The sequence below is a fragment of the Typopeltis vanoorti genome, chromosome 7 (genome assembly GCF_054136105.1).
Source record: "Typopeltis vanoorti isolate ZY-2024b chromosome 7, IOZ_Tvanoo_1.0, whole genome shotgun sequence".
In the NCBI taxonomy this organism is placed as follows: domain Eukaryota; kingdom Metazoa; phylum Arthropoda; class Arachnida; order Uropygi; family Thelyphonidae; genus Typopeltis; species Typopeltis vanoorti.
This window is the reverse complement of record NC_143555.1, coordinates 41,771,462-41,789,902: the sequence shown is the minus strand read 5'-3', so window position 1 is coordinate 41,789,902 and position 18,441 is coordinate 41,771,462. Positions and strand designations below refer to the sequence as shown.

The following is an 18,441-nucleotide window of genomic DNA, read 5'->3' as shown; positions in this document are numbered from 1 at the left end:
CAAACATACAAAATATTAGTTAATTGGGACCAAAGGTTTACAAAAACACCTATATTATTTTAAGGAACATAATCATAATTGTAGTTTTTCATACATAAAAAAAAAGAAAGTTATTTCGATGTCAATGGTTTCATAAAATCTAATAGATTCATCTGATCATAATGTCTTTTTCTTGTCACGCAAAATTTCTTCATAGCGAGCTAATGATTTTTTTATTCCTTGCCTTGTGGCTACAATTCGTTCCTCGTTAGAATCTATGTCCTCCAAAATCTGTAAACCTTTCTTTTATGATTGTTCTTACTGTGGATTCCTGTAGATAAACTTCTTTACTAGCTCACAAATTTTCATTCCGTCTTCAAAATCCTTAATAATGTTGAGTTTTGTTTCCAAAGTCAATGTTTTTCTATTCTTGCTAGCTGTAAGAATCAGACTTGCTTCCTTTGGATGACATTATTTTTTATGTGATAAAATTTTTATCAAGAACATAACATTAAACAATCGCAAGGTTTGTAGACTATAAAAATCGTGTATGAATGGAGACCGTGCGAAACACGTCAGTGCTTGTTCACAGCATGTGCGACACTGGCGAATATGGCCGGCGCCGGAAAGATGACTAGTGGTGAAGCGGGATGGGAATACATACATATATGAAACTGCGTAACTCCGGATTCGCATAAGTCGGGGTATGACTGTATTCGCTTATATTCTGCATGACCTCCCATAAATACCAGCCAGTGAATTAGAAATCTTTATGCAGATGCACATAATCACTTATGCAGCGTGTGTGCAAAATACTTGGTTACTTGAGTTGTGACATGTTCTAGGCAACTATTTAAGAATACTGCTGGTCAGTAATCATCAACAGTGTGGGTGGCCATCTGAGAGCCATGATTTTGAAAACATCAGCTGATTGGTTTCTAAAAAGTTAAGATACCCCAGGTGTTTAATCAGTGGAAAAATAACCTACATTGCTTGTCTAAAATGCATAACTGTGGTCCTACGGCAGTCTGTCCGAACAAGATTGGCGTCTTCTGAGAAGTCTTGTGTGGAAAAGCAGAACTTTTCCACAATTGCTGTGTGCAGCAATTAGACATGATTAACTAGCTGATGATAATTTACTGTTGTTAAAAATACTTTCTTATAATTCCCCAATAATAATGCTGTTTCATAATAAAACACTGAAATTAACCAAAGATTAACCACAGCATTTAATGAAGACTGTTCCCAATCAGTATCTCACAGAAATATGTGCAGGGAATTGAAGAGGATAGGTATTGGCAATTACATGCAACCACTGATTTCTGCGAAAAACCAGAGAGTTTGTCTACAGTGGTGTCAGGAACACCATGATTAGACATTGGAAAAAAGTCATGTAATCTGACTGTCACAGTAGTCAAAGAGTTTGGTGGGTGTCCCATGAAGCACTGAACCCAGTTTGCCTTGTATACACAATTCAGGATTCTAGAGGTGGTGTCATGGTCTGGGGCATGTTATGTCGGTATGGGAATGGTCTTCGGATATTGCAGGAAGGTCAGATGGCCTCCAAGGGATCAAGTCGATCCTGCAATGCTGACTTTTTTATCCAGCAAGTGACAGTTGTTTAATGATTGAAAATGCTACTGTCTATTGCATAAGAATTTTTCAGTAATGATTCAGCAAGCATGACAGAACTTCTACCATTCTCTCTGGCCACCACAAAGCCTAGATCTAAACCACATTGAGAATGTATGGGAGCATGTCAGAAAAACAAATTTGACAGATGAGGAGCAAAGTACTCTTCTGTCAAATCTGAGCCAGTTAAAGGATGTCTGGTGAATGCCTGGTATGTTGTAGACATAGATGCAAACCAACACCGTGTTGAAACTATGCCAAACCATATATGTGCTGTAATTCAGGCTAAAGTCGGTCTAACATGGTATTAAATTAATTTTCTAATTCAGTCACCAAGTATGTTTAGATTTAGACCAGCTGAGAATAATTTAATGTTGTTAAATATACATTTTTTTTATAATTCTCCAATAACAATGCTGTTTCATAATAATTGACAACATCCAAATTATGCCTTGACAATGAGATGCAACTCACTTTTTCTTTTTTTCCCCTTCAAAACTAATTTTACTTTATTAATAAAATAAAGAGATAAAACCAGATAGATGAAAATCTTTATTTCTTTAATACTGTCATTATTAAGACTTTTAAGAATATTAAACCAAAATAAAAATATTAAAAATAAGCTCAAAATATTTGCCAGGCCATATATTTATATCAGTTTGATTGAATAAAAAATGTTTTGTTATAAAAATACAAGTACGTATATATATACTACTGTATACATTAACTCACAAATTTGCTTTTTTTTTTTTCGAAACACCCAATGTTAAATGAAAATACAACATTAATTATGGAGTAAAGAAATGCGTATTTGTTGTATTTCTCACAGGACTACAATTCATTATTTATTCACATTCATTAAATAAATACTACATCGTATTGAAAATATCTTCAGTGTACAGATTTTCATTAGTGATATCTCTAATTTCTTGTAAACAGAAACTAAGCTTACTAGAATTACTTACACTGAATATGCACTTAAATTATCACTGCATATAATGATATTAAAAAAAAATATATATATATATATACAGGGTGTTCGGGATAAATTTGACAGTTTCGTAAGGAAAAAGAAAATCTTCTTTGTATCTATTAAATTTAATGAATTGACAAAAAAACATTACAGGCAGAGTTAATTACAATACTATCAACAAGATTTACTCAAAATAACCACCATTAGCATCGATCACAGCTTCAATTCTGCTTCGGAACCTCGAACAAGCTGATGCTACAGTCTCCCTGGGAAGGGCCGCAAAAACTGTTTTAATTTTATCCATTAACTGGGCTTTTGTATTACTCGAAGTGCGATTGGTGTCTTTTTCAACTGCGCCCCATACAAAATAATCCATGGGGTTAAGGTCTGGGGAGTTTGGAGGCCAAACATTTGGACTGGTGAAGTCGTAGAAATTTTCAGACAACCATTTTTGACTTTTCCCAGAGGTGTGGCAAGGGGCCGAATCCTGCTGCCATACATATGGCCTACCATTGGCTACCCTTGTTATCCAGGGCTTGACTACAGTTAGCAACTCCACGAACAAAGCCCGAATTCCAATGCCAGGGTTCTTCAACACCTGTTCCTGCAGATTTGCGAGGAATTCTGCTGTACGAACGCAATCAGATCGTCTGCTAGGGATCTTTCTTCTTGCTACATCCTCGTAGTCACCATTGCAAGTCTCTAGTTCATGCCTGATTGTTTTTACTGTATTCAGGGAGCATTGGGCAGCAGTCGTAATATCCTTATTTTGATGGCGGGCACGAATCATCATGATACAAGTTATTCTCTTCCATGATTCAGGTGGGTTCCAGCTATCCATCCTTTCTGACATCTTGTATATGAATGAAGAAGGGTCCAAACTTTTAAATGAAGACAAGTGTGTGTTAATACATGTAACTTACGGAAAAATATAATTAATTATAAATATGTCAAATTTATCCCGAACACCCTGTATATGCATGCACAGAGCCTCTATAGCTCACTGTAACGACAACGTATTTTGGCTGGAATGCCTAGATTAAAATCCCATCTGCTTTTCAACTGAAGGCAAGTTTAACTGATCTCATACACAGGTGGCAGGACTTTTCTCCAAGAAACTTGTGCTTTTTATGTTTACACACAATTCACAAACATGGATTTCGCAGATAGGATTAACAACCCTATCACAATAACTAAGTTTCTATAAAGTAAAAATTACTTGTTCATGACAAGCCACTAAGCTTAGCACATTAAAAAATGAGATATGCATGTAAAAAAACATATACAGCATAAAGCAGAGTAGAATATCTTATTAAAACTTTTGAACACTTCAGATGGTGTAAACAATGCAAATTATAGAGAGAGAGAAAGCAAGAGAGGAAACAGGATAGAGGGGAAAAAAACATGCTTTTCAGCCTGTGTAACTTAGTCACAAAGACACGTGGTTCACATTTCAGCTAGAAAGTTCTGGATTTGAATCCTATGTGTGACATGAGAAACCATTTCAAATGAAGATGAGTTAGCTAGTCTCACATGGAAATGGAAGCACAACAGTTTCTCCATCTCAGAATTTTGGGTTTTTCATCAGGGAGAACACATGCATCTAATAGACAGAGCAGATGGGAACAAGACTAGCCACTTTTCAACTATCAGGGAGAACACATGCATCTAATAGACAGAGCAGATGAGAAACAGGACTAGCCACTTTTCCACTGCATTTGTTTTGAGTGTCCGCATGATACAATGTGGGCCCTGAATATAAGAATAAAACTATAATAAGACCCATATTATACCATGTGGACATATATTTTCATTTTCTTCTTCTTCTTTTTTTTTTTTTTTTTTTGGAAAGCCTTAACTTAAGAATGCTATCATATTTATGAATTTAGGGACACAAAACACACGTGTTGAAAAGATTATTTTACTGATTAATAATAAAATAATAACTTGACGTTTCGACCCCTGTATTGAGGTCATCATCAGAAGGATACATGTGTATAAGAACCAAGCTACATGCTGTTGCACTCTATACAGGTAAATTACATCTACATTGTTAACTAATCTTTTTTCTTAGCCTGCCCTCTAGTGATAAAAAAAAATTATCAGTAAAAACTACAATAAACTCTGCTGAAGTCCTCACGTACTAGGATTCTTCTGGAATTATAGTTTATATTGTTATATTACGATTATCTTCTGGATTTGTACAGTGTAACCTTAAATCACCGTAACCTTAGATCACCGTGTAACTTTAAAAGAAAGAGTCATCTTAACAATGCTATATCATCAATTATAATTTTTTTCTGAATTAAGCCTTAAAACATGAGCCTAAGTTGGTTACTTAGCAAACTAAAAGAACAGAAAACACTGAAAATCATAAAAATAGCACTAATGCTAAGTGTTTTCGTTAAGACATGTCACATGGAAGTCTTCATGGCTTATTATTATCTAAGCTGATTTATAACATGCTATAATTGTTATTAAGGAGACTGCTGTATTGTTTTTGTTTATTAACCACCCAAACAGATAAAATATATCAAAAAGATACACTTCATATCCATATTATTTCTATAGTATCCACAGGTTAGCTTGACTTCAATGGACACTTTTGCATCCATGTAATTTTGGATGTATATGCACATCTAGGATCATATGGTGGTTAAATTGAATACAAAGACATCATTAATAATGATGACTATTGAGAATGCATTAATAGCATTCTTATATAGCAGGGGTGGCCAACTATGTGTCCTTTTGGAGCCAAAATAATTCTGGTAAGATTTAGAAGAGCCGCAATCTTTGACTGATATGATGGTACGGGAGTAAGTGAGTACGTGCATGGCGAGGTTGTAATGAGCTCATAAGAACTGCTTTGACTAATTACATACCTAATTTTAAGGAGCTTGCTAAGAAAATGGATATAAGGTCTCTATTAGTAAATAACTAACTAAAATTATTGTGTTTCAAATTAAACCTTTTTTATTGCAGTAATATTCAGTTTTTCTCTCTCTCTCTATCTTCTCTCTTTTTTAGTGTCTATGTATTGAATTGTAGGATTAAAATCCAAGTTTTCTGAGAGGAGAACCCTACTTGCCTGTGCCAAAGACTAACTCAAGCTTGCTAAAAAAAGCCTATAAAATATTCCTCTAATTGCAACCTAATTGGCAAAAGGTTGCAAAACTTACACAGTTTATAAATACTATGTGTAGGTTAGAGGTTGGGAATAAAGGAAGAAATGATCATGGTAACTTATTCCAATGCTATGCTAATTTCTTTTTTTTATGACTCCCACACACACAGAAGGTAGTAAATCTATAGTACATCTGTACCATGGGCAGATGAACTAAGGTTTACATAATTTAGAAACAATGTTCTGAATAAATGTTTTGTATAGTTAATTAGTATATATTTACTAACAAAACTTTAAATGGAAAAGGATTTTTTTTTTCTTTTCAAAATGTGATTAATAAAAATTCAGAAACTTTTTTTATTTTGCAAGAAATGTTTCTCTACCTACTCCACCAAAATTTCTTTTCTCATGTTAAGGTATCACATTAAAGCAGCAATAGTGATTTTCCAAATGATGGATAAGGTGATTAGTTCTACTTTACCTTTATATCTTTCTTATAAAGATACTAAGTTTGTTGTTCAATTAATCGGAAAAACATCCCATTTTTTAGTATAAGCTCATTATAACTACCTTGCTCCACTAACTGTCCTTTGTGTAAAACAATAATATTATTGGAATTGCGAATTGTTGACAGTCTATGCGCGATAACAATAACAGTACGCCCTTTCATTGCACGCTCCGTAGCTTCCTGAACAAGTTGTTCACTTTTTGCATCTAGAGCACTGAAGAAAAAAAAAAAAAAAGATATTAAAATATTTCACCAAACACACAGTTTTATTATTTTTTATGTGAATTCCAACATGAAAGATTGTAAATCTACAATGCATTGGTATTATATGTGAATTAAGAGAAATAATCCAACTGATAATGATTTATAGACCAAACATGAAACTTTATCAAGCCAATTTAGGCTTCTAATAAGCTGGGTGGCAGCCTCATACAAAAGTATTGAATTTTATATGTTGGCCATGTGGATAATATGCTTTCGTCCAACAGGCAATTACTAAAAATTCAGAAACTTTTTTTATTTTGCAAGAAATGTTTTTCTACCTACTCCACCAAAATGTGCATAAGTAACAATCAACTTAATTATATTAAAAAAAAAAGGTGTGCAGACAGATGCTTCCTATTCAGTAAGTCTATAGTACCTATATTATACTACATTCCAGTATAAAAATAAAGTACAACATTATATCAACTTTACTTAAGATTTTCCAATAAATGCTGTTAGATAAAGCAGGGGGGAAAATTACACTGGTTCTGTCTATTAATTTAAGATTAGAAAACTGATTAAAATATGGTGTAAACTGCTAGGAAGATTGAATTTATATTTTGGAAGATAGAAATTTAGTAACAATGAACAGCATTAAAGTAAAGGAAAAGTTCAAGACCATTAACAAGCATTATAAATGTCTCTGTTACAAGAGTGAGAAAGCAAGGAAGAAGGGGATATGAACTTTCCAACTTATTTGAGAATGCCAGACACAGAAATCATGGGGACACATCTGTAAATGAAGTTAATGATTTAAAATTAAGTACTAGCTTTGCTGGTCTACTTAGTAACCCAATCAGAAACTTTAAATTTAAGTCAATACTTCCATGGAGGGATTGTAAGAAATAACTTTAAATGACAATTACTTACTTGCATTTATACAGATGTTAGAAGTATAATTATTAAGTATTGTGAATTTACTTTAATAATTGCAAATCCAGATAATAGATTTAACAGAGTCATAGTGTCATCTGGATATTCAGAAATGAATCTAAATATGGAAATTAGGTAACTTATAGACAGGAGAACAGGAGAGAGAGAGAGAGAGAGTGAAGGTGAGGAGGTGGAGTTGTTTATTAGTAAAAAAATAGGTTTCACACAGAAATTCACTTTAAGGTAATTCTGATCCCATTATTAAATTTGAATTTGTTTGGTTTAAAAACTCAACAACTCAACTTTAAGAGCAGGAAGCTGGTGACAAGCCTGATTAGCATAAAGGACTTTACAAATAAATGTTACAAACACCTATTGGTTTATAACATTTATTTACAAACAAATGAAGCAAAAATAAATGTCTAATAATGGAAGACTTCAATTCTCCTGATAATGGTGATTCTTCTTCATCAACCTTTTGGTTCTGTTCACTGCAGGACGAAGGTCTCCCCCATGATTTCCCAGACCACTCGGTTTTCTGCCTCTCCCATCCATCTCACATCTGCAATTTGTTCCAGTTCATCCCTCCACTTTCTTCTCGGTCTTCCTCTTTGTCTTGCTCCATCCATGGGTCTGCACTGTTGTTTTTCCTACTCCATCACCCATCACTGCATCTGGCAATATGGCCAGCCCATCTCCACTTAGCCTGTTTAATGTATTTTACAATATCCATGACACCTGTTTGAGATCTTATCCAGGTATTTGTCATCCTATCTCTTAATGGTATTTTTAGCATACTTCTCTCCATGCGATGTGCTGTTCTCAGCTTTTTGTTTAGGGCTTCTGTTAAAGTCCATGTTTCTCCTCTGTATGTTAGGACAGAAAGTATGCACTAGTTGAAAGCTTTCCTTTTTAGACTCATAGGGATGTCACTTCTGAATATCTCTCTCTCATTTTCCCATAAGCCATCCATCCAAGTTGAATTCTTCATTCAATCTCTTTTCTTTGGCAATCTTCAAAGGATAACAATTGGCCCAAATATACATATGAAGTAACTTGTTCTATTTCATGGTTTTCAACTTTGACAGTTCTATGGTTTATATATTTATTCATCATTATTTTTGTTTTTTTCTCTATTTATTTTGAATCCAATTACTCTGGAGGCTTCATTTAGCTTATTTAGCCTTTCTTCCAGATCTTCAAGATTATCTGCTATTAGGACAATATCATCTGCAAATTTCAGATGATACAGAATTTCTCCATTTATGTTTATTCCTTTTGTTTCCGAATCAAAGCTTCTAAAGACTTCCTCTAGTGCAGCTGTAAATAATTTGGGAGATATGGTGTCGCCTTGCTGGATGCCTTTTTGAATTGGGAACTTTTCATTTATATAATTTATTACAGAAGTTGCTTATTGTAAATATGAAGATTATGGAATGCTAATTTGTCTCACAGTTTTTTTTGTTTAGTTCAAATAGATGGCTTTTTTTTCTTTTTCTGTGATGACATGTAATAATACATGCCAAAGGAGGAGGAAATATACTGGGCCTAGTTCTCAATAAGGTACCTTCTAATACAATTAACTTTCAAGTTACCAAGCCACTCAAAGGTTGATTTGAATCAATTTGCCACTGACCCGAATTTTTCTGGTGCATCAACAACTGAAGATATGATGCACCAAGTCAAGGTTTAGAAACATTAAAACAGAATTGTATATAATGATATAGAAGATAAAATTGATGTAAAAGTATTTAAAAAATGTAAATGTCAGTCTTCTGTATGAACTGATTTTTGACAAATTTAAAAACATCTGATATCTGTCCTGTTAAATATGGATGGTACGCGAGTTTGGAAGGTAATGAGATTGTTCAGTTAATGAGTGTTCACTTTGCTAAGATATATCAACCAGGTATATATTGCACAGTGCTACAGCTACATTGGATGAAGAGTTAGAGGTTCATGAAATGAGGTCGAAGAGCTGTTGCATAATCTGGATAAGAATTTATCTATAGGGGACAGATGAAATATCACCGTTTGCTAAAGGAACGTTCAGCTGAATTGGCTATGCCTTTCACATGTTTGTATAACTTGAGTCTCAGCTCAGGAATGAATGTATGACAGTTGCATTGTACACGGGTGGTGCATAAACTGATATGTAACTAAACAACCTATCAGTTTAGTCTTTCTAGTAGTGAAGTGTGGTAGTGAAGAGAAGTTGGTAAGAACTCGCATACAGAAATGGGTAGACAAACATGCTATAATCTGCAAGGAATAGCATGGGTTTACTAAAAGAAGGTCATGTTTTATCAATTTGCTTATATTTTATAACACTGTTATGGCTGAGTTGGATAAAGGGAATGGATACACTATGATAATGTTGAATTTTTCTAAGGCATTTGATAGGGTGTCACACAAAAGGCTGTTGCATAAAGTGGAGAATACAGGATTAGAATATAAACTCTTGACTTGAATCAGGGGATGCTTGACAGACAGATATTAAAAAGTGGTATGCAGTGGGTGTGAATTTGCCAGATTTAAGGTGACCAGTGGTGTATCTCAGGGTTCAGTCCTTGGGCCATTATTGTTCAATCTATACATTAATGAAATCAACGCATCTAACATCAGATGTGCAATTGCTTGCCAATGATATGAAGATAGAAAGGGCATTCAGGGATGCTACCGATATTCAGCACTTACAAAATGATTTAAATAGACTGGAAATTTGAGCAAAACAAAAATGGCTCAGTTTAATGTTAGTAAGTTCAAAGTTATGCACTTTGGCGTGAGTAGAATTCCAGTGGTATATTATATTAGCAGCGTTATGCTACAAAAAACTGAAACTGTAATAATAAAAGTTATTATTATTACGGGCGACTCCAGAGAGTCCTTAGACTCATCAAGGAAGGCCCTAAACATCATGTCCACACAACTATACGACATTCTCACAGTATCTATCATACTTGCCTTGAACTCACTCACTGTCATAGCACCCATAACAGACTATGGCAGCTTATTCCACTCATTTACTACTCTAAAAGTAAAGAACCCAGCTCTAACACCCCTGCTAACCACACTCTTGCCCAGCTTCCATAGGTGTCCACTAGTTCTCCCACCACCAGTCCTGATCTCAAAAATATCCTCTAAATTAATCCTATAGAAACCTTTTAGCAATTTGAATGTCTCAATCATATCTCCCATCTTCCACCTATCAACCAATTTCTGCAACCCACAAATCTTCAACCTGTTCTCATATGGTTCATTCCATAGACCTGCTATCATCTTAGTCACTCGCCTCTGGATCCTCTCCACCTCCTCCCCATCAAGAAGGAACCTAGGTGACCAAATCTGGGCACAGTAGTCAAGATGAGGTCTTATCAAGGCTCAGTACAGAGGTACAAATTTGCTTGTTCTGCTCGTCAAGGTATTTTTCAACAACCAAGTGAGTTGATGAGCTGATTTAGCTACTTTTGCAATGTGTCCCCAAACCTTCATCTCCCTATCCACCAACACTCCAAAGTCCCTGGCCTCATCAATCTCCTGAAGTACAGTTCCACCAATGCGGTATCATCATCATCAAATTCCTGCCATGTACCCTCAAGGGGTATACAGGATATGACAGTACTACATGAAAAAATTACATCATTACTAACTTCCTATCTACAATTTTCCTCCAAATCAGTCTGTTACTTGTCAAGACTCCAACATTATCAGATCTTATATTTCTATCGTCTAAGGCACTTTGCACCGTATCAATCCACCTATACCTTGGTCTTCCTCTGGGTCGTTTTCCTGCCAACCTGGCAGAGAATACTTGTTTTGCTAATCTTTCCTCTCCCATTCTATTTAAGTGACCATACCACCTGAGATTAGCTCTGATAACGCATTCCTGGATGCTGACAATGTCAAGTTCTTTCCTAATATCCTCATTTTTAATATGATATTGCCATTGATGCCATCTGTTCACGCTTCGAATCTTTCTCAGGACTCTCATATCTGCGGTCTCTAGTCTTTGGTCAAGTGTTTTACTTCTGACCCAGCTCTAAGATCCATAAGTTAAAACTGGTTTGAACACTGTCTTGTATACAGCTAATTTAGTGTTCTGACTAATTTCTTTCTTATTCCATATGAATTTATTCAATTGACTTCCCACCATACCAGCTTTGCTGATTCTGTTGTCTATTTCTATATTTAATTTACCATATTCAGTAAAAATCGTGCCTAAGTAGCTGAAATGTTTTACTTGTTCCACAGGTTCTCCATTCACAATGCAGTTGACATTTTCAATGATTCTGCCTATTTTCATTGTCATTTTATTGCTGACCTTCATACCATATCTATTACAACAGCTATTCAATTTAGTCAGAGAATCTTGCAGACTTGTAGCAGATTTATTTAGAAGTATAACATTATCCGCATAAAGCAAAGAGCTGACATTAACATCTCCAATTTTGATATCAGATTTAATACCACATTCCTTCATAATGTGATCCATATAGATAATGAATAACAGAGGGGATAATGTACATCCTTGTCTCACACCAGATTTAACATTAAACCATCTTCCTGTACTTCCTTCAATTCTAACTGCTGACTTACAACTCAAATAAAGACTAAGTATTGCTTGATATAATGCCCCATTGACACCATATAACTGCAGCGTATTGAATAGCTTCTCTCTTGGCACCTTGTCATATGCCTTTTCCAAATCGACAAAACTTAAATACAGATCTTTGTTGTATTCCCATGCTTTCTCGACTATTTGTCGTAAAGTGAAGATCTGATCCTGACAGCCTCTATTTGGCCTGAATCCAGCTTGTTCTTCACCAAGCTTTTCTTCCACAATTCTTCTCAACCGTTTCTCAAGTATACTTGCATAGATCTTGCCAGTAACACTCAGTAGGGAAATACCTCTGTAATTCTCACATTCAGTTTTATTTCCCTTTTTATATATGGGTACTATGAGAGCTCTACTCCAATCATCGGGAATTCGTCCCTCTGTCCAGGCTTTCTGAACTATGCAGTGCAGCCACTGTAAGACTTTTATACCACCATACTTCAGCATTTCTGGTCGAATATCATCTACTCCTGCTGCCTTTCCACATTTCAAGCCTTTGATGGCTTTTTCTACTTCAAGTATGGATATGTATTCCTGACTGCATGCCTGGTCAGTGTTTTTTATCACTGTGCTGTCATCACTGCTTTTTTCATTTAGCAGTTTTTCAAAGTAATTACTCCATACTTCAAGGATATCTTTTTCTCCTGTTTTCATGTCACCTTTATCATCTCTAACTCCTTTTACACCACTCTTTCCTCCATTCTTAAGCTTCTTCAACAACCTCCAGAAAATTTTGCCACCTTCTTGATATTTATTTTCTATATGCTTGCGAAAGTCCTCCCATGACTTTTGTTTAGCTAGTTTTACACACTGTTTAGCTTTCTTACATTTGTCTCTGTATTCTGTAAGAGTAAAAGCTGACTTATTTGCCAGGAACTTTTGATATGCTTTCTTCTTTTCCTTCTGCCTCTTTAACTTCCTGTGTCCACCAAGGAGTTCTGATTTTTTTATCCTTGCACACAACCTCACCACATGCCTCTCTGGCAGAATCAATCAATGTTTTCTTCAGAGTTTGCCACTGAATCTCCAAGGTTTGATTCCTGTTCTCAAACTCTTTCATTTTCTTTTCAATAATCTTTCTGTATTTTAGTCTACAGTTCACATCTGAGAGCTGCTCAACTTTTATTCGCTTTAAAACTTTCTTACATGTTATTCTTTTCAATATGAAATTCAATTTTATCCTGCTCAAGACTAAATAGTGATCACTTCCAATTTCAAATCCTCTGTACATTCTGGTGTCCTGCACCAGGGAGAAACATCAATATCAACAATAACATAGTCAATGAGACTTTTCTTATTCCTAGCCTCTTCTCTCCATGTGAATTTGTGCACATTTTTATGTTGGAACATGGTGCTAGTAATAACCAGTCCATGTCCTGAGCATAAATCCAAAAGGTATTTGCCATTATTATTAGCTTTGCTCTTTTCTCCAAATTTTCCCAAAATATTTTTGTATGTCTGACATCATTTCCTACTCTGCTATTTAGATCCCCAACAAGGACCAACTTTTCCTTTTTCATTGTGTCAGTTGCTTTTTCTAAAGCCTCAAAAAATTCCTCCACTTCTACCTTAGTAGAACCTTCTGTGGGACCATAGGCACAAATAAGTCTCCTTGTCCAGTTCCCCATTCTCATATTTGCCCACATTACTCTACTTGAGACTGACTGCCATTCAAGAAGATTAGCCTCATATTTTGTGTTGAATACTATGGCTACTCCTTCTTTTCCTTGATTGTCATTGCCTGAATATAACATTTTGTATTTATTGCTCAGAAAGATCTCACCAGTTTTGGTCTTTTTTGTTTCAGTCACCCCTATTATGTCGATCTGGTACTTATCTAATTCCTCAGCTAGCTCCATTTCTTTGCCATTCAGGCTTCTTACGTTGAAAGTACCGATCTTTAATTCTGGTGATGTTGAGTTGGTGTTTGTTTTCGGATTTGTTCCAGTAGCTGACTTTTTGCTGTTCGCCCTGGTTCCCTGGTGAAAACAACGGGGGCCTTGTTTAACCGGGCGACGCCCCAGCCGGCATGAAATTTTGTCATGTTGTACCATCATTTTTTATTTTGGTTTAACCAATAAGAATACAATTTGGTCGGCTAAATCTCAAATTGCCAGCCCATCCTCGTTCGTTCAGTATCAAAGTAGATACCCAACAGGGTGCACCACGAGAAGGTGAGGATTGGACATTAGGTCAGAAGCCCTGGTCGGTTCTCCGCATTCCTTTAAAGGCTATGTGGAGGTCTCTTCTCAGTTATACAGCTTTGACCCTTAAGCACCCACTGGTGAGCCAGCCAGGATTTTTGGTTTCTAGAGAGCAATATCATACATCAAAAATATAAAAAAGAATAATCCAAAAATATCAAGATAATTTGATATTTTTGGATCCTTACCTGGCTTTGAAATAGCAAATAATAACTGCCTTTTGCCAGGATCCCAGAAATACATTTTCACAGAAAATTCTGATAAGTAGAGCAGGATAGTGACATGTTTAACTATTTCATAACGATATTATGTGGTCCTATAACAGTTGTCCAGCATCAAAACAAAGCAGCTTTTACATTTTGTTTCACAAACAGTTTTGTAAAGTTCCAGGCCATTCAAAGTAAAAAGAGTTGATGGTTTTCTGCTTTGCTTTTTAGGTGGGGGAGGGAAAATAAAAGGATACTGCAATGTTTTTGCAAACTCTGCATGAGAGTATATGCAATTGCTTTTAGATGAGGTGGTTCCAGGATCAAAAGTGAGAGGGTGGGTGGCATATGCATTCCATCTATTAGCTGATCTGGAGACATGCCCTTTGTTCTTTTGGGTGCTTTGTCCATTATCATATCTTTTAAGGGCATGAGTGATTCTTTTTTTTTTTTTTTTTTTGTGATGGACAGTGGAGAGATTATGAATGTAGCGAAGTCCAGTGTGAGTGGGTTTGCAGAAAACATCTATTCCCAGACATTTTTGAGAAACGATGTCTAGAAAGGGTAACTGACTTTTGTTTCAATTTCCCAAGTGAATTTTATTTTTTTTGGTGGAAGGAATTAAAAGATTAGAAAATTAATTTAATTAAGTGATGTCATGCTCCCTGACAATAAAAATGTCACGAACATAACTACACCAAATGAAAGGCCTTGGGTTGGATAGTGCAAGAAATTTTTTGGATGTTTTCCATGAAGAGATCTGCATAAGGTAAAAATAAAGGACTTCTCATGGCTAGACAAATTACTTGAAGTCAACTGCCCTGTCTGGATGTCCTTATCTCCAAAACATTTGAGAATAGTTTTATATCAGATGTTTTTCAAGTTTCTCTCATACTGAATGCTACCTCAATTATCGCCTCTGCCATTAATCACAAATAATTCATATCCTTAAAAATGCATTATTTCTATCTCAAAAGACGAAGACAGAAAAAAATGAAAGTATATTTCATTTGTTTTCAACAGATATCCATTGCGATTAGTCAAAAACTGTTATTCTCCAATCTGCTCTGTGACCAACATTTTGGGAAAATTTGGAGAAAAGGACAAAGCTAATACTAATGGTAAGTATTTACTGGAATTTCTGCTCAGAAAACAGACTAGTCATTACTAACATCATGATTTCAACATAAAGATGTGCAGTTCACATGAAGAGAAGACACAAGAAATGAAAAAACCTCAGTGACTATGTTATCGTTGATGGTGATGTCACCATGCTGGTTCAGGATACAAGAGTGTACAGAGGATTTGAAATTGGAAGTGACCATTACTTAGTACTAAGAAGGATAAAAATGGATATCACATTGAAAATAACAGTATGTAAGAAAGTTGAGCAGCTTTTACAGGTAAACTATAGACTCGACTATACATACATTATCGAAGAAAAAAAAAATGAAACAAATGAAAACAAGAACCAAACCATGGAGTCTCGGTGGCAAACTCCAAAGATAAAAACTTAAAACCCTGGAAGAGAAGAAAGCATACCAAACGTTCCTAGCAAATAAGTCAGCAGATGTCCTAAAATAATACAAAGAAAAATGTACAAGGGCTAAGCTGAGCTATGTATAAAAGTAGCTAAAGAAAAGGCATGGTAAGAATACGGAAAATAAATATCAGGAAGATAGCAAAAATGTTATGAGGGTTACTGAAGAAGTCTAAAAATGGAGGAAAGAGTGCTATAAAAGGAAACAAAGATGACACAAGTGACATGAAAACTGAAGATAAGGATATCCTAGATGTCGGGAGTAATTACTTAGAAAGACTGCTAAACGAGCAAGCAATGACAGAACTGTAGTAGAAAATTTTCAAGATGAATACAAAGAGGAGTACATATCAACACTTGAGGTAGTACAAAAAAAAGCTGTTAAAAACTTGAAATGTGGAAAGGCAGCTGGAGTACATGATAATTGATCAGAAATGCTTAAGTATGGAGGTATAAACGTTTTGCAGTGACTAAATACACTACATAATTCAGACAGCCTAGGGTCAGAAGCTTGAATTCCCAAAGACTGGAGTAGAGCTCTCATGGTATCCATCTATTAAAAAGAGAATAAAGCTGAATGTGAGAATTAGAGGAATTTCTCTACTAAGTTCCAGGCAAGATTTATGCAAGAACTTGAAAAGAGGTTGAGAAAGATCGTGAACAGTCCTTAGTTTGGGATTAGTTTTGAAGCTGAATACAAAAATTAAACCAGACAGTGAGAAAAAAAACTACTGAACTGAAATGATCAATCTACTTCGCCAATCAATTTGATTGGCCAAGTAGATTGCATCTCAACTACTATGAGTTCAAATCCCACTGTGGCATGACTTATTTGTGAAAGTCATAAGGTCATGCTTGTCCCCGAGTGCGAGATGACCATCCTGCATTATCAGACCTCTGTGATTTGAAAATGATCCATGTTTGATTATATCTAGATCAGAGACACAGATTACTTAAATTGCACTTTACTCAGGGGTATGCTAGAGGTTATTAACTCTTCTTGGGTAGGATTAACAATATATACACACACACGCTATCTGATCAAAAGTATCTGGACACCCCCCCCCCACTCTGTAATTTGTAAACTGACATTTAGATGTCACTATGACCTCTCTTACTGATATAAAAGAAGGCACGGAGCTGTGTGTTGTTCAGTGATAAGAAGTACAAGCAGAATGGGTAGGTCAACGGAGCTCAGTGACTTTGAATGTGGACTAGTTATTGTTGCCACATCAGCAAGAAATCTTTCAGAGACATTTCAACCCTCCTCAAGTTGCCCAAGTCAACAGTTGGTGACGTGATTGTGAAGTGGAAATGTGAAGGCACAACCACAACAAAACCATGGTCAGATAGGCCATGTTTAATGATAGAAAGGGACCGTCAAGGGTTGAAGAAGGTGGTTCGTGGAAATTGCCAGACATTGAGTGAAACAATCACCTGGAGTTCCGCAGTGCTACTAACTGTCCAGCCAGCACTATAACTGTGCATTGAGAGATAAGAGGAATGGGGTTCCATGGTCAAGCAGCTTCCTATAAACCAAACATTTCTCCTGTGAATGCTAACCGTTGCCTGCAGTGGTGTAAAGAGCGATGCCACCAGACAGTGGACAACTGGAAACGTGTGATTTGGAGTGATAAATCACGCTTTTACCATGTGGCAGTCCGATGGGAGGGTCTGGGTGTGATGAATGCTGGAGAACAATTCCTGCAAGCATGTATAGTGCCAACAGTGAAATTTGGAGGAGGTGGCATTGCAGTGTGGGGGTGTTTTTCATGGAATGGACTTGGCCCTCTCATAACACTACACACGGATATCTAAATGCAGAAGGATACCCATTGCATACTGTCAAAGGTAGAAGATCAATTCAGTGACGACTATTGTCTGTATCAGCATGACAATGCTACCTGCCATAAAGCAAGGTCTGTGAGAGAATGGTTTGTGGAATATAACGTCCCAAAAATGGACTGGCCGGCCCAGAGCCCTAACCTGAATCCCATAGAACACCTTTGGGATGAATTAGAATGCCGACTTCACTCCAGACCCCCAACAACCCACATCACGAACTGCTCTGGCTACAGCTCTTCAGGAAGAATTGGATGCCATTCCGACACCTGGTAGAAAGTCTCCACAGCAGAGTTAGAGTTGCCATAGAAGTAAAGGGTGGACCTACCCCGTATTAATATCCGCTGCTGGAAAGTGTATCACAGGGAAAGTCTGATTACAGTTCAAGTAGGTGTCCGGATACTTTTGATCAGATAGTGTGTGTGTGTGTGTGTGTGTGTGTATATATATATATATATATATATCAGAGATTAACCATGAACAATGAATATGAAATCACTGTTAATTATAGAAATCAACACAGGTTTAAGTAGTATGCTAAATAAACATGCATATACTATATTTCTCATTAAAAATTACCGGAAGTTTTATCTTTAGACATTCTAAATATTTTTTTCCAAGAAAAGATCCATAAATAATTTTTTAAAATAAAGAGCCAATAGGCTTCATTTCGGCGAT

The 18,441-nt window shown here is 35.9% G+C and overlaps 2 protein-coding genes across 5 annotated transcripts in view; one reads left to right on the top strand and one right to left on the bottom strand.

Moving 5' to 3' along the window:
• LOC150104622 (ATP-binding cassette sub-family B member 10, mitochondrial-like) overlaps positions 1-18,441 on the bottom strand; it is a 222,744-nt gene that overhangs the window by 38,365 nt on the left and 165,938 nt on the right. For 3 of the 4 annotated variants that reach the window (XM_090395225.1, XM_090395228.1, XM_090395226.1), the window contains one exon: positions 6,049-6,433. The exons of the other annotated variant lie outside the window; for it this stretch is intronic. In XM_090395225.1, the coding sequence (XP_090251351.1) occupies positions 6,217-6,433 (217 nt within the window). In that variant the 3' untranslated portion in view covers positions 6,049-6,216. Of the gene's footprint in view, positions 1-6,048; positions 6,434-18,441 lie in introns of those variants that run through there. 4 annotated transcript variants of the gene reach the window in all.
• The window catches only part of LOC150104623 (uncharacterized), a 219,703-nt gene that overhangs the window by 179,741 nt on the left and 21,521 nt on the right, over positions 1-18,441 (top strand). The gene's annotated exons all lie outside the window — the stretch shown is intronic.